At 47.9% G+C, this 14,349-nt stretch overlaps 1 protein-coding gene across 2 annotated transcripts; it reads left to right on the top strand.

Annotated features, from left to right (window-relative positions):
- Positions 1 to 6,794: 6,794 nt before the first annotated feature.
- LOC310836389 (small ribosomal subunit protein eS4) lies at positions 6,795 to 10,455 on the top strand. Of its 2 annotated transcripts, none has more exons than XM_083721505.1 (7): positions 6,795 to 6,939; positions 7,523 to 7,614; positions 8,317 to 8,497; positions 8,640 to 8,737; positions 9,106 to 9,277; positions 9,520 to 9,677; positions 10,295 to 10,455. In XM_083721505.1, exons 1-7 carry the CDS (start codon positions 6,810 to 6,812, stop codon positions 10,394 to 10,396), a joined length of 933 nt encoding a protein of 310 aa, XP_083577631.1. In that variant the 5' UTR covers positions 6,795 to 6,809; the 3' UTR covers positions 10,397 to 10,455. The 2 variants fall into 2 exon arrangements, with proteins under 2 accessions (XP_083577631.1, XP_083577632.1); XM_083721506.1 differs by having other exon boundaries at positions 6,853 to 6,939; positions 7,523 to 7,600.
- Positions 10,456 to 14,349: the final 3,894 nt, after the last annotated feature.

The raw sequence follows: 14,349 nt of genomic DNA, 5'->3' as shown, positions 1-14,349 counted from the left end.
ACATACAATGCGCTAGATACTTCACCACACTCTACCTCCCAATTTTCCCTTTTCCTCCACCAGACCAACATCTGATGTACCCAACCACCTAGCGTACTCAGTTCCCCCTTACTGAGACGCAGAAGTTTGATCAAGACTTCTCTTCCTCCCAATTAATTGGAGGGCCTCAAATCCCTTTGTGCACTTACCCTTAGCTGGTTCCCTGTTTATTTCTCTGGTTCCCCCCGGTCCGTCGCCGCCAGTGAGCAGGGTATCAGATAGACGAGACTTCTGCGTTCCCCCTGGAAAAATGTACCAGTGCGCGCTTGGGTAAGCAGTTCGTGGTCCTCCCTCTTGTACCCTGCCCAGTAGGGCGAAGGGGCTGCGTTCCAGCAGACCACTTATCCGAGTCACGGCACCATAAAATGTAGCACCCTGCTTGTGGTTAACGCTTAGCTGGAATGAAATATTCAACGCAGCAATAGAGAAATTAAAATAGTAATTTATTTGTCAGTGGGACATACCGGGAAAGGCGGTCCCGTAGGTACGAGGGTCCTAGGCCGTGAAGGGATTTAAAGGTCAAAAGCAGCACCTTAAATCTGACCCTGTACTCCACCGGATGCCAGTGCAGCTGGAAAAGCACTGGGTGAATATGCTCCTATGGCAGAGACCCCGTGAGGAGCCTCGCTGCAGCATTCTGCACCCGCTAGCAGAATTTTAGTGCTGTCCACTACAGCAGGGGCTGATCCCCATTTATTCTTGTGGTGTTCAATTCAGAGTATCTGTTAAAAAAATCAAACAGAAAGTAATGGAGGGTTGCCATTAAGGCTGGGGGGAGGGGGCAAACTGGGTCTTATAGACCCAAACTGGATTTTTGGATGCTCCATTAGACAAATCAGCCAGCTCACTGCCTATCTAATTCACTGGGCATTCAATTATTTGTTTGTAAATTAATTATCTTTTTAAATTTATGCCTTTTCCAAAGCATTTATCTTAAGATGTAACGTGCAAGTGTACCACTTTCGGATGCTAATTAATCTCTGCTTGGATTATGTGGATAAATTGATAGGTGAAAGAATCGGTGTCTTGATTATTTACCTGGTTAAAGCAACGGTTCAGCTGAAGAAATTAAGTTTTCAGCACATTGCTTTGTCACCTTTAGATAGCCTAACAAGAAAAGGAAAAAGGAGACAAACCTCATTAACATGAGTGAAGCCAGAAGGTGCTGCCCTACCCCAATCAAATAAATAAAAATACTTTACTGTATTTTTACTGTACTGTACTGTGCTGGTTAGGGGGGTCGGTGTGATATATCAGGACTGGGGTTGTTAAAAAATATTCTTAAGTGTTATATGTCAATTTCTATTTATATTTTCCCCCTTTTACCTTCATGCCTGCAGCTGACTTTTCCTATACCTCCTCTTCTCCCTTCGTCAGACGAAGCTTCCTCCTCCTCCTTTTCAGAGCAGGAATTCAACAGACCTAAGAAATATCAGTAGGGTCGATTATTTTCACAAGAAGGGAAAGAGGGGGTCCACGTAAAAGCAGACATATAATATGTCAAGCACAGATAGCAGTGGAAGAAATAATAAAGTGGGAAAGGAGCCTCCCTTCCCTATGAGCCATCATACGACTAACTGGAAAAAATGTGTTTTTCCCCAAGAGCCGCACACACACACTCCGCTTGGCTCCTTAAAGAGCGTGTGGCTCTTGCTGGCTTTTCGGGAGGTGGGGGAAGGGACAGAGGGCAGCCCATCAGTCCCTTCCCCCACCTACCAGAAAAGCCCCCAAGAGCCACGCTCCGTGCGACTCTTTAAAGGGAGCGCTGAGCAGAGACTGGGATGCATACAGGCTTTGCTCAGCGCTCCCTTTAAAGATTTTTTTACCCTTGTATTCTTGCTCTAAAAACTAGGTGCGTCTTATGGTCGGGTGCATCTTATGGAGCGAAAAATATGGTGCCTGGTTACAAAACCACTGCTTAAAGAAGTGGTTCATTGTTCAGATACAGTTTTTTCAATATATTGTTTCAGATACAGTTTTCAATACACTGCTTGGTCACCCTTGGTTAGGCTCACAAAGGCGGCCTGAGGCGGAAAGCAATGGAGATCTGAACTCACAGCCAGTTACTCTGGAGTTGCTGTAGCCAAGGGGAGCTTCCCCGCCCCAATTCAAATAAATAGAAATACTATACTGTTAAGGCTTAGGGGGGAAGAGGCCATGTCCCACTTGGGTGGGTGTGATTTATAATAATAATAATAATTTAACATACCAAGAACTGAACCAAGCTCATACCAAGAACTGACTTAGTTGGTCTTTAAGGTGCTACTGGAAGGAATTTTTTTTGTTTTGACTATGACAGACCAACACGGCTACCTATCTGTAACTCAAATATGCATAGTCTGCCACCTGACATTGCCTGGAGGAAAGGCTGATCAGAGCGATTTGACAGGATTAGGGTCTTAACACCTTGCTGGAGGGATTATGCTGGACAGGGGAGGTGTGATGGAGTCCTAGAGAAATTGAGCAAACTGGCACGTTGATTTTCTATGAATTTTATAGATTTTAGTCCCTTTTGACATTGACAATTGGAATAAATGGATATATTGTAGCGAAGAAGAAGGTAAAGAAGACATGCCCCCCCTTTCCGTATCACCCAGCCAACAGAATTAAAGACACAACAAAACTTTCCAGCTTCCTTCGCGTGAGAGAAACACTGAGGAGAAAACAGGTGTAGAGAAGAAGCGCCAAATGGCTGGCTCCGCCCACAGCCCAACCTGTGATTGGCCAAAAGGTCAACCTATTGCTGCCGAGATTTTTATTGTTGCTGGGGCTGCTGTGCATGTGCGTTGAGGGAGGGGGATCCTGGGGGAAGAGGGAAAGGGACCAGAGGGGGGAAGAAAGGGCAGAAGACTCACCATTGCCGCCATGTTGGTTGAGGGCAGCGAGGCCTAGCCTGGCCGTTGGGTGGCGCTGGTCTCCCTCGTTAGGTGGGCGCCCCGTTGGGGGGCCCTGCGGAAAAGGAAGGCCGGAGCCCCACCCCCTAATCCCCAACCGTGCCTGAGGGGCCTGGTTTCTCCTTATTACTATTAATGATTATCCTCATTATTCGCCTTCTCCTTATTCTCCTCCTCCTCGCAGCGTTTCCCTGAGCACTGCTTCCAAGCTCCCTCAGGAGCAGCCCAGGTAGACTGCCTCTGGCCCAGGCGGCTCCGACAGAGCAGAAGAAGCGCCTGGGAGGCCAGGGGAGCCCCACGTCTTTTGGGGTGCAGGGGCCAAAGTCCTGGTTTCTGCCTCCGCCCCGCCGGCTTTTGGCACGCCTCACCCTGCCGGCGCACAGGTAAGTTGGGGGCTTATCTGTCCTACTGGGCGCTGCTGGGAGGATGGCGCGCCTGTGGGTGCTGTGGGGTGCCCTGCTGGGCTGGGGTGAGCCGGGGGGCAAAGGGAGACGGGGGCTGCGAATCCTGTCCCTCTCTCTCTTCCCTCTCTCAATTTCCAAAGTCCTGGGAATTCTAGCTCCGAGCTTCCTTGCAGTGGGTTGGACTAGATCACCCTTGAGGCCCTTCCATCTCTTCCATTCTAGGATGCTCCCTGTCTCTCTCACTCTTCCTCCCCTTTTAATGGCACTTTCCCCTCCGCCCCCCCCCCCAGCTGGGCCTCCATTTCCTAGCTGGGGCGCCTCAAGCTCCAGCGCCTGCAACTTCGCCTGCAACTGCTGGGATTGCTCTGACGAGAGCCATTGCGGTAAGTTTTGGCGTCGCCAAAGGAATCTGGGAGCACCCTGGGAACTGTAGTTTCGTACGGGAGGAGAAAATTCCACACAGCCTTTCCAAGGGAACACTGGGAGTTATAGCTCTGAGAGGGTCTCCTTGGGAAACTGAACAAACTACAGTTCCCACAATGTCCCCCGAAGCACCCTGGAAATGATTGCTTGCTCTGGGCATTGAGGGTTGCGATTCCCTTGACAGAACTACAGTTCCCAAGCCCATTTCTCTTCTTTGAGAACTCTGGGAACTGTAGCTCATGGGGGGGAACAGGGGTCTCCTAAGGGCACTTGGTGCCCAGAATATGCTGGGAACTGTAGCTTGCTCAGGGCGCCTGATTCCTTCTCCTTCCAGGCTACCGGAATGGGTTGGCACCACCTTGGCCTGCAACTTTGAAGGCACCACCTGCGGCTGGGAGGACATTAGCATGTCTGGGTACCGGTGGCGCCCAGGACAGGGCGGAGGCTGGGCGTGCGGCGCCAACCCCCCCTTCAACCACACGCTGGGCACCGACCAGGGTAAATGTGCTTCATTTGAAGGGAGGGGAAGCATTGCTTAGCAGTTAGAGCACCCCTTTGACCTGGTGCCCCCGACCTCCCCTCAGGCTGGAACCATTCTTATCATTTACTGATGCCCACCTTCCTGTCCCCCATTGGGGACTGATAAAAACGAGAGCGGCTGAGACCAGATGGCAATTTGCAATCCTCACGGGGTCAGTCTAGATGACCCCTGGATTCCTCACCCCTCTGCCCTTCCCCTGTAAGACTCAACGGGAGCTTCTCATTGGAGCTGAGCCACATTGTCCCCTGTGGCGAAGCCCCGCCTCGTCCTCTGGTGCTTGGCGCCCCCTGCTGGCCTACACTGGAAGTGTCCACGGCCGTTTCTAGGTGGGCCTTGGGCTCCTCGCTCTCCCTGGCCGGCGCCTTCTCTGGAGCATGTCAAGAGCACTGCCTCCCCCTCCACAGGCGACCTTCTCCTCAGTGGCGAGTGTGGCGCTGGACGATGTGCAGTTCAGGAACTGTGGCCCCCAAAGTAAGGCTTTCTTTTCCGCCAACCAGATAGACTGCCTCTGGGCTTGGAGACTCCCCATTCACCATCCCAACATTTCCAAGTCCCTGGAGCTGCGCCCCAGGCAAGCACCCGTGCCGGCCAAGCGCCTATGTGGCCCCTGTCCGTCATTGTGATGGCACCGAGGACTGTGGCAACGAACAGGGTTGCGGTGAGCAGTTGGAGGGTATTGGGGGCCGGGGGGACCACCGGAAGTGGGGGAGGGTGGAAAAGGCACCCTGGGACCGCCCCCCTCACCTGCCTTTCTCCCCCAGAGACCTTCCACATGAGCCCCTTCGAGGAGGGCTGGTGTGGGTGAGCAGTGGATGCCAACCAGAACCTCACCTGGGCGAGGAACTGCAGCTCCCAGGCGTCACCGTCCACAGCCCGCCCCACCTGCGACCACACCACCAACAGGCCCGAAGGTGGGTGCCGGCTGCCTCCCACGCAGGAGAGGGCACCTCGGGGCACGAGCAGAGTGCAGCACCTCCAGGAGCTCACAGAGAACGTTTATACGTGTGGGGGGGTGTGCAGGTATGATATTGACACAGGGAGAGATCATTGAAACGTAGAGATTATTTATAGGCAGAGATATACAAAGATTCAGAAAAATTTTAGGGGTATGCACACCCCTGCATCCCCCCAGAAAAAAGCGCTGTATTTATATATGCGTGTGTGTATGTGTGTGTGTGTGTGTGTGTGTGTATATATATATATATATATGGTGTATGTGTGTGTGTGTATATAATATATAATATATACGGATATATACATCCATAGACAGACGGAAATCAACCATCTTGGGATAAAGGGCGCTCTATATAAAATGTGTGTGTCTTTATAGATGACACAGAATCATAGAATTCTAGAACTGCAGAGTTGGAAGGGACACCTCGGGTCATCTAGGCAGGAATCTTTTGCCCAAATTGGGGCTCGAACCCACAACCATGAGATTAAGAGGAGAAACCCAGCCAGATGGATGTGGTATAAATTTTATTATTATTATTATTATTACAGTCTTGTACTCTATCAACTGAGCTATACATATATTTATAGATTTTGTGATTGTATAACAGAGCTTTGCAAACTTTTATGATGGGTCACAGTGACAAATAAATCTTGCCGTGCCTCAGCTCCCTCTTTTGTGCTCCTCTCTCACAGGGTACTTCATCTACGTCGCCGGCAGCCCACCCAGGACGAGCTGAGCTAATCCCCCTCCCACCCCCAGCCCCGTCCCCCTTCCACATGCCAGAGGCAGTCTACCTGCTTCCCTGTGATAAGAGGTGGGGCCTCCAGGGCCAGGGCAGTCTATCTGCTATCCTGTGCTAAGAGGCTCCTACTATATTACAGTTGAACCTCCAGGGTCAGGAGCACTCTACCTGCCTCCCTGTGATAAGCGCTGGAGTCCCCAGGGCCAGACGCAGCCTACCTTTGTGAATTCCATGCCTGGCCATGAACTATCCGCTTTGCATTCGCAGGACTAGGTCCGGATCGTGGAGCTGCCAGTCGGCGCGCCAACAGACTAGCCCCTTTCTCCCCAGAAAGATACCTGCCTTGCTGGCGGGTTGGACTGGATGACCCTCGGATCCCTTTCTGACTGGGCACGATTTCTCTGGACGCGCCGAAGGCGGACGACACAAAACAAAGGATAAAAGCGTGGTGTTATTTCCGTAGCCGCTCTCGTCTTCCGTGAAATAAAACGGGATTTCATCCCCCCAAAATGGTGTCGGGGTGTCTGTGCACGAACAGGGCTCAGAGAGTTTGGGTCGGAGGCGGGGAGGGGGGGGGGAACAGCCTGCTCCCGGGGCCGAGGAAGAGATCCGTCTTGGTCCCCGGTTCGTGGGGGACTGGACTGGATGCCTCTTGGGGGCCCGGCTCTATCTTTTGGGTGGAGATTCCTGCATTTCAAGGGTCAGACTAGATGCCCCTGGGGGATCCCATTTTTCCATTTCAGGGTGCTTCAGATGCTTCTCGGGATCCCATTTCCGCATTACATTGGCTGCGAAGCCCCCGCGCGGTACGATGCCGCTCCCATTCACCAGGCGTCGCTGCGGGCTGCGTAATGCTTCGTCACCCCGCCCTTTCCGACCCGGATATATAACCCCCGGCCGGCAGAAGTGCTCTCCTTTTGCGTCGAGAGCCCGCAGCCATGGTGAGTGCTTAGGGCATGGGTCGGTGGAGCTGGGGGCGCGGGAGACGCCACTCTTCCATGGGGCGGGGAAACGGAAGCGCCGCGTCTGGGCTCTCTCGGTCTTGGGGGGGGGGGGGTGCGAGCATGCGCTGTACGGGCCGCAGGGAACCAGGCCGCCGGCCAGACATGCCCTCTAAACCAGTCTTTCTCAACTTGTGAGTCCCCAGATGTTGTTGGATTACAACTCCCATCACCCCTAGCTAGCAAGGCCAGAGCTCAGGGATGATGGGAGTTGTAGTCCAACAACATCTGGGGAAAGCGATCGCTTGGGAAGGAGCCTGGGGAACTGCCTGCCACTGGACTGGGGCGCAGGAGCGGGGCTGGGTGGGTTGCCCTAAGGGAGAAGGGGAGCCCAAGGATGCTCGACTAAATGGGAATAAATTAAAATGGCGATTACTGAAGAGCTGGGGCGGGTTCATAGAACAGGGGCGGCTGGAAGGGGCCCGAGGGTCATCTAGTGCAGCCCGCCGCCTTGCGAGAATGATCTGCTTAAACATCCGGGCAGATTAGAACCCACGCCCTTTGCCTGCTTTCGCCCCCTCAGGCTCGAGGACCCAAGAAGCACCTGAAACGGGTGGCAGCCCCCAAACACTGGATGCTGGACAAGCTGACGGGAGTCTTTGCAAGTATCTTTTTGTAATTACTTTTTACAGGCCTTTTTAAAGGGAGAGCCTTGCACTTCAGGCGTTAGTTTGCACCAGGGCTTCTTCGTTTTACCTTCGCCTTACCCTTAATTTTTTCCCCTTATTTACATTTCCAATTCCTTGTGGTTGTTTATTAAATCTATAAATTTCTTGTGGTTTCTTATTAAGTCTATAAATTTATATTAAATCTATAAATTCTTTGTGGTTTCTTATTAAATCCCGCCGTTCATCCCGGGATAGTTTATAGCAGAAAAATGCAAAATTAGAACACAATGCATAATAACAAGTTATAGAGAAACTAACACAACATTATAGATCAAAATAACAATATGTAGAAAAATAAAGGATCTTGGGGAAGGATAAGTTAGTGAGTCGGTCGAACATTCTGACAAAACAATGAAGGGATGTAAAATAACATCTGGGAAAATGCATGAATAAAACACTAAATAAATAAATACATAGATTATTGAGCTTCCATGACCAGTGGAAGTCTGTCTATATTTTATAAATAGATTTTTAAAAAAATAATACACATGAAAAAGCTTCCCTAGAGATGGCTGCCTTCAGATATTTTCTCACAGTTGCATCATAATAATAATAATAGCAACAAAGCCAACCGGATTCTGGGAGTTGCAGTTTCAGGCGCTCTAGGTTTGCCGCCCTCTAACCTTCCCTTTTCTTTTTGGGGTTCTAGGCGCCGCGCCCATCGACAGGACCCCACAAGTTGCGTGAGTGCCTCCCGCTCGTGATTTTCCTCCGCAACCGGCTCAAATATGCACTGACGGGCGACGAGGTCAAGAAGATCTGCATGCAGCGCTTTGTCAAGATTGATGGCAAGGTTCGCACCGACATCACCTACCCGGCGGGCTTCATGGGTGAGGCCCTAGGTTTCTAGTAGCGGGGTTTGAAATGCTCGATTTCCAGCGGTGGGACATTCTGCAGGGCGGAAAACTGGGTTTACATGACAGTTGCACCACACTGGCATCCCACTGTAACGACCGCCCTCTCTCCTCGCAGACGTGATCAGCATCGAGAAGACGGGTGAGCACTTCCGCCTGGTTTATGATACCAAGGGGCGCTTTGCCGTGCACCGCATCAGCCCCGAGGAGGCCAAGGTGAGAATTGGGGGACTCGATTTGAATCCTTTTCTTACCGAAAGCCTTGCTGGCTTAAGATGGACAACCAGAGGAAGGAATGATCAGTGCTCGGAGTGCTTTTGTGATTTAAATCCCTCATGAGTTAGACCAGATTCAAATCCCGTTTTCACAGAAAGACTCACCTTTCTGGTATCCTCTTAATCAGGCTTCCTCAACTTCTGCCCTCCAGATGTTTTTGGCCTACAACTCCCATGATCACTAGATAGCAGGACCAGTGGTCAGGGGTGATGGGAATTGTAGTCTCAAAAACATCTAGAGGGGCAAGGTTGAGGGAGCCTTTTCTTAATATTGACAAAAGGACAAATTTCTCCCATTCCTCCCGGCAGTACAAGCTGTGCAAGGTGCGCCGTATCCTGGTGGGCACCAAGGGCACCCCCCGCCTGGTGACGCACGACGCCCGCACCATCCGCTACCCGGACCCCCTGGTCAAGGTCAACGACACCGTCCAGGTCGACCTGCAGACGGGCAAAATCACCGACTTCATCAAGTTTGACACAGGTAGCGGTTCCTCTCAGCGTGTCGAGAGCGCCGGAATCCTTTCCCAATGGGGGGAGACTGCCTCTGGCCCTGGAGGCTCCCTTCCAGAGCACCCATATTTTTTGAAGCAGTTTTATTTTATTATTTCCATATACATGCATATGTATGTCTATCTATCTAATCTGTCCCCCCTGTCAGTCCCAATTCCGCCTCGCAGGACCCAGGCACCTTCTGACCCTTTCCCTCCCTCTTCTCTCTGACAGGCAACCTCTGCATGGTGACGGGGGGTGCCAACTTGGGGCGCATCGGGGTAATCACGAACCGCGAGAGGCACCCCGGTTCCTTTGACGTGGTCCACGTCAAGGACACCAATGGCAACAGCTTCGCCACCAGACTCTCCAACATCTTCGTCATTGGCAAGGTGGGCACTGGCCATATTTCCATTTTTGAAATTATTTTAATTCATGCTCTCCTCTGCATTTTTTTATTAAAAAATTATATTTCCATTTTAAAATATTCTTACTTTTATTATTCTCCTGTTTTTATTTTTCAAGGATTTGTTTCCACAGCTATTCCAAATAAATCACCACCCAATTGATTCAGTTCAGTGCCATTTCTGTTCTTGCATGTAATTCTTTTTTGTTTTTTTTAAGCAAGTATACTGTAATGCAAGGATATTTGTGAGGCATGACCTGATATTAATGGGGGGAATGTAATGCGACACCAAGGAGAACCAACTTCATCAAAATAAAAAAAATCCTTCCAGTAGCACCTTGGAGACCAACTAAGTTACTTTTTTTAATTTTGTTTTGAATACGGCAGACCAACACGGCTACCTACCTGTAACTACGATTTCATCAAGTTCGGAGTTCTCCTGAGCACGTTAAGAGTGCACTGAGCTGGAGTCCGTTTGGGGCGTGAAATTTGGATTTGGTTTAAATTGCACTCAGTTTGTTTCAATGAGAGTGCAGGTTGAAAAAGATTGGGCTAATCAGTCCAATAACAATAATAATAAGTGCCTCTTATCGCTCCTTCCAGGGCAACAAGCCGTGGATCTCGCTGCCTCGTGGGAAAGGCATCCGCCTCACTATCGCAGAGGAGCGAGACAAGCGGCTGGCGGCTAAACAGAGCAGCGGATGAAGACGTGTGCGGAGGAATGAGGAAAGCAGAAATATTATTCGCCAATAAAAGCATCTTGCTCTGGGGCTCCTCTTCTCTTGAGTGGCTTTATTCTTATTTCCGCCTGGAAACATTTGGGGCCGGCTCCTACTTGGCCCTTGGAAAAATAATTTCAATTATTACAATAACGGTTACAGTTATTACAATAATGGTGGCAGGTATTATTACAAAAATAATTGCATACAATAATGAGTGCCATTATTATCGCAATAATGATCGCCGTTAGTACTACAATGATGGTTGCCATTATTGCAATAATTGCAGTTATTATTACAATAACTATTGCAGTTATTGCAACAACGAATGTAGTTATTATTGCAATAAAGATTACAGCTATTATCGCAAATAACGGTTGCAGTTTTTACAATAACAAAGTAATTATTTGTTGTCGTTTAGTCATGTCTGACTCTTCGTGACCCCATGGACTAGAGCACGGCAGGCACTCCTGTCTTCCACTGCCTCCTGCAGTTTGGCCAAAATGCAGTTATTAGCAGCCAACAAAAAGGCCTTTTGAGTCACAGGGAAGGGAGTTGAATATCAAGTGACAGCTCTGGGGGTGGCCCTTAAATAGGAATATCAAGTGACAGCCGCCGATGCCTTTTGGAGGGACTCCTTGCTCTGATCTAAATCCGAACCCGAGACCGAAATATAAGTGGCAGGCTAAATATATGTGGCATTTCCAGAGCATTTCTCCTGACTAGCTGACTCTGCCTATTCTATGCTGCAGTTCCTGCATTTCAGCGGGTTGGGATAGATGAACCCTGGGTCCCATCTCTGCCCATCATGGTGGGTTATTGCTTTCTTACTGTTGAAGGAAGGAATAAGAATACTGACCGATGTAAAGGAAAGAGGTGGATTTGCCCTGCCAGACCTTAAACTCTATTATGAATCAGCAGCATTTTGCTGGCTGAAAGAATGGCTGCTTCTTGAGAACACAGACATTTTGGATTTAGAAGGCTTTAATAACGTTTTTGGGTGGCATGCATATCTGTGGTATGACAAGGTTAAAGCGCACAAAGCATTTAAAAACCATACTGTCAGGAAAGCATTGTTTAATGTCTGGATAAGATATAAAGATTTACTTGAAAATAAAACCCCAAGGTGGTTATCACCGATGGAAGCGAAGGCTCAGAAAAAGCTCAATATGGAGGCCAAATGGCCGACATATTGGGAGATTTTGGAACAAGAAGGAGACAAATTGAAATTGCAGAGTTTTGAGAAATTAAAAGATAAAGTGCGAGACTGGCTTCATTACTTTTAAATAAGGGAGGCTTACAATCTGGACAAAAAAAAATGGCTTCCAGGTGGAAAAATCAAAATTGGAAACAGAACTGTTAGACCCAAAAACTAAGATACTATCAAGAATGTATATCTTGCTGTTGAAATGGAATACTCATGATGAAACGGTTAAATCTGCTATGATTAAATGGGCACAAGATGTTGGCCATAACATAATGTTTGCTGACTGGGAACAGTTGTGGACCACAGGTATGAAATTTACGGCATGTAATGCCTTAAGAGAGAATATTATGAAAATGATGTACAGGTGGTACATGACCCCAGTCAAGCTTGCAAAAATCTACCATTTGCCCGATAATAAATGTTGGAAATGTAAAGATAACGAAGGCACATTCTTTCACCTTTGGTGGACGTGCCCAAGGATTAAGGCTTTCTGGGAGATGATATATAATGAAAAGAAAAAGGTATTTAAATATACCTTCTTGAAGAAACCAGAGGCCTTTCTCCGGGGCATGGTCGGCCAATTGGTGTTAAAGAAGGATAGAACTTTTTTTATGTACACCACAACAGCAGCAAGAATACTCATTGCAAAGTATTGGAAGACACAAGATCTACCCACTCTGGAAGAATGGCAGATGAAAGTGATAGACTATATGGAATTGGTGGAGATGACTGGCAGAATCTGAGACCAGGTAGAAGAGTCGGTGGAAGAAGACTGGAAGAAATTTAAAGATTATCTACAGAAACATTGTAAAATTAATGAATGCTAAAATGATGTCGGAATGAAATGAAGCGGTATTAGCAACAATGTTAAAAAGGAGTATGTAAAAATGGATTGTTAATAGATGAAAATATAAAGTTATAATATGTTAAGATAAAGAAGTAAGATAAAAACAAAGAGGGTAAGGATTTGCTGAATTAACCATTCGAACTGGAATACAAAAAAGGGAGGTGTGAGGAGGTCAGGGAAACAAGTAAATGAAAGGCAAGACATGGAAAGATGGGTTTACTTTTTAATTGCTTTTATTTCTTCTGTATTTTGTATTTTTTCTGTTTGCTCCTTTTTTCTACTTTTTTCTTACTTTTGTAACCTTTTTTGAAATTTCAATAAATATCATTTTTTTTAAAAAAAGGAAGGAATAAGAAAGCCGTACAATACTAAGAAGAAGAAAGGAGCAGTAAGAAGAAAGCATTATTATTATTATTGCTTTTTATATAATAATAATAATATATAATTTATATAATAATAATAAAAGCAATAATAATAATGCTTTCTTATTGCTTCCTTCTTAACAATAAGAAAGCAATAATAAGAAAAAAGCAGTAATAATAAAGCAATAAGTGTTATTGCTTATTAAGAAAGCAATAATAGGAAGAAAATGAAAACTCTGAATTGAACACCACAAGAATAAATGGGGATCAGCCCCTGCTGTAGTGGACAGCACTAAAATTCTGCCAGCGGGTGCAGAATGCTGCAGCGAGGCTCCTCACGGGGTCTCTGCCATAGGAGCATATGCACCCAATGTTTTTCCAGCTGCACTGGCTCCCGGTGGAGTACGGGTCAGATTTAAGGTGCTGGTTTTGACCTTTAAAGCCCTTCACGGCCTTAGGACCCTTGTACCTTCAGGACCGCCTCTCCCGGTATGCCCCACGGAGGACCTTAAGGTCCATATATAGCAACACCCTAGAGGTCCCGGGCCCTAAGGAAGTTAGATTAGCCTCAACCAGAGCCAGAGCCTTCTCAACACTGGCTCCAGCCTGGTGGAATGCTTTGTCTCTTGAGACCAGGGCCCTGCGGGATCTGATCTCTCTGCAGGGCCTGGCCTTTGGCTCAGAATCAGTTTGATTCCCTCCCCATTTTTCTTTTTCCTTTCTCCCCCTATGATGATATTGCTCCCTAATTGTTTTAATGTTGTATCTTAATCTTTTAAATTGTATTTTCATCAGCTTGTTTTTATTATTGGTTGTCAGCCTCCCTTAACCCGGTCTTGGCTGGGGAGGGTGGGGTATAAATAAAAATGTATTAGTAGTAGTAGTATCAGTAAGAAGGAAAGAATAAAAAGAATCACAGAATCATAGAGTTGGAAGAGACCACAAGGGCCATCGAGTCCAACCCCCTGCCAAGCAGAAAACAAAGCAGCAAAAAGAAAAATTGCTTATTAAGAAGAAAGCAATACTAATAATAAAGCAACTTAAGAAAAAAATAATAAAAAGAGGAAGAAAGCGTTATTATGATTGTTTTCTTATAATTATTAGGAAGAAAGCAATAATAACAAATAAAAACTAGTAAGAAAACACGAAGGAGTAGACGCAGTTCCTTCTCTGCCCGCAAGGTGGAACGCCTTTCCCGAAACGCTCCAGGCCAAACCGCTCAGTATAATAGGAGCTATCCGGAGATGCCGGGTGCAGGTCCTGGCAGGGCGCTAGTCCACACTCCGATGACCTTTGCGAGGCGGGGCGGAGCTGAGGATTCGGCGCAGAAGCCCCGCTTCTTCTGGTGGAGCGGCTCCCGGGGATCAGTCTGAGCCCCGCTTTTTTTTTTTTTTTTGGTAAGGGTTTCGGTCTCTTGGGCTACCGCGCTGCCAAGGTCGGCAAGAGGCGGTTTAACCCCTTTTCTGCTGGGCAGCGTCGTAGAGCGGGTGGATCGGGAGTTCGGTGTCTGCAGAGGAGGGGTT

This window comes from Podarcis gaigeae, assembly GCF_964106915.1.
Source record: "Podarcis gaigeae genome assembly, chromosome: Z".
Lineage (NCBI taxonomy): Eukaryota > Metazoa > Chordata > Lepidosauria > Squamata > Lacertidae > Podarcis > Podarcis gaigeae.
Note: the sequence above shows the minus strand (reverse complement) of the source record. Positions and strands in the feature narration are given on the sequence as shown.

Coding starts and splice junctions, on each gene's coding strand:
- LOC310836389 (XM_083721505.1), top strand. CDS start 6,810: ATGCCGCTCCCATTCACCAGGCGTCGCTGCGGGCTGCGTAATGCTTCG. Junction 8,498..8,639: donor CTACCCGGCGGGCTTCATGG/GTGAGGCCCTAG, acceptor CTCTCCTCGCAG/ACGTGATCAGCATCGAGAAG. Junction 8,738..9,105: donor TCAGCCCCGAGGAGGCCAAG/GTGAGAATTGGG, acceptor TCCTCCCGGCAG/TACAAGCTGTGCAAGGTGCG.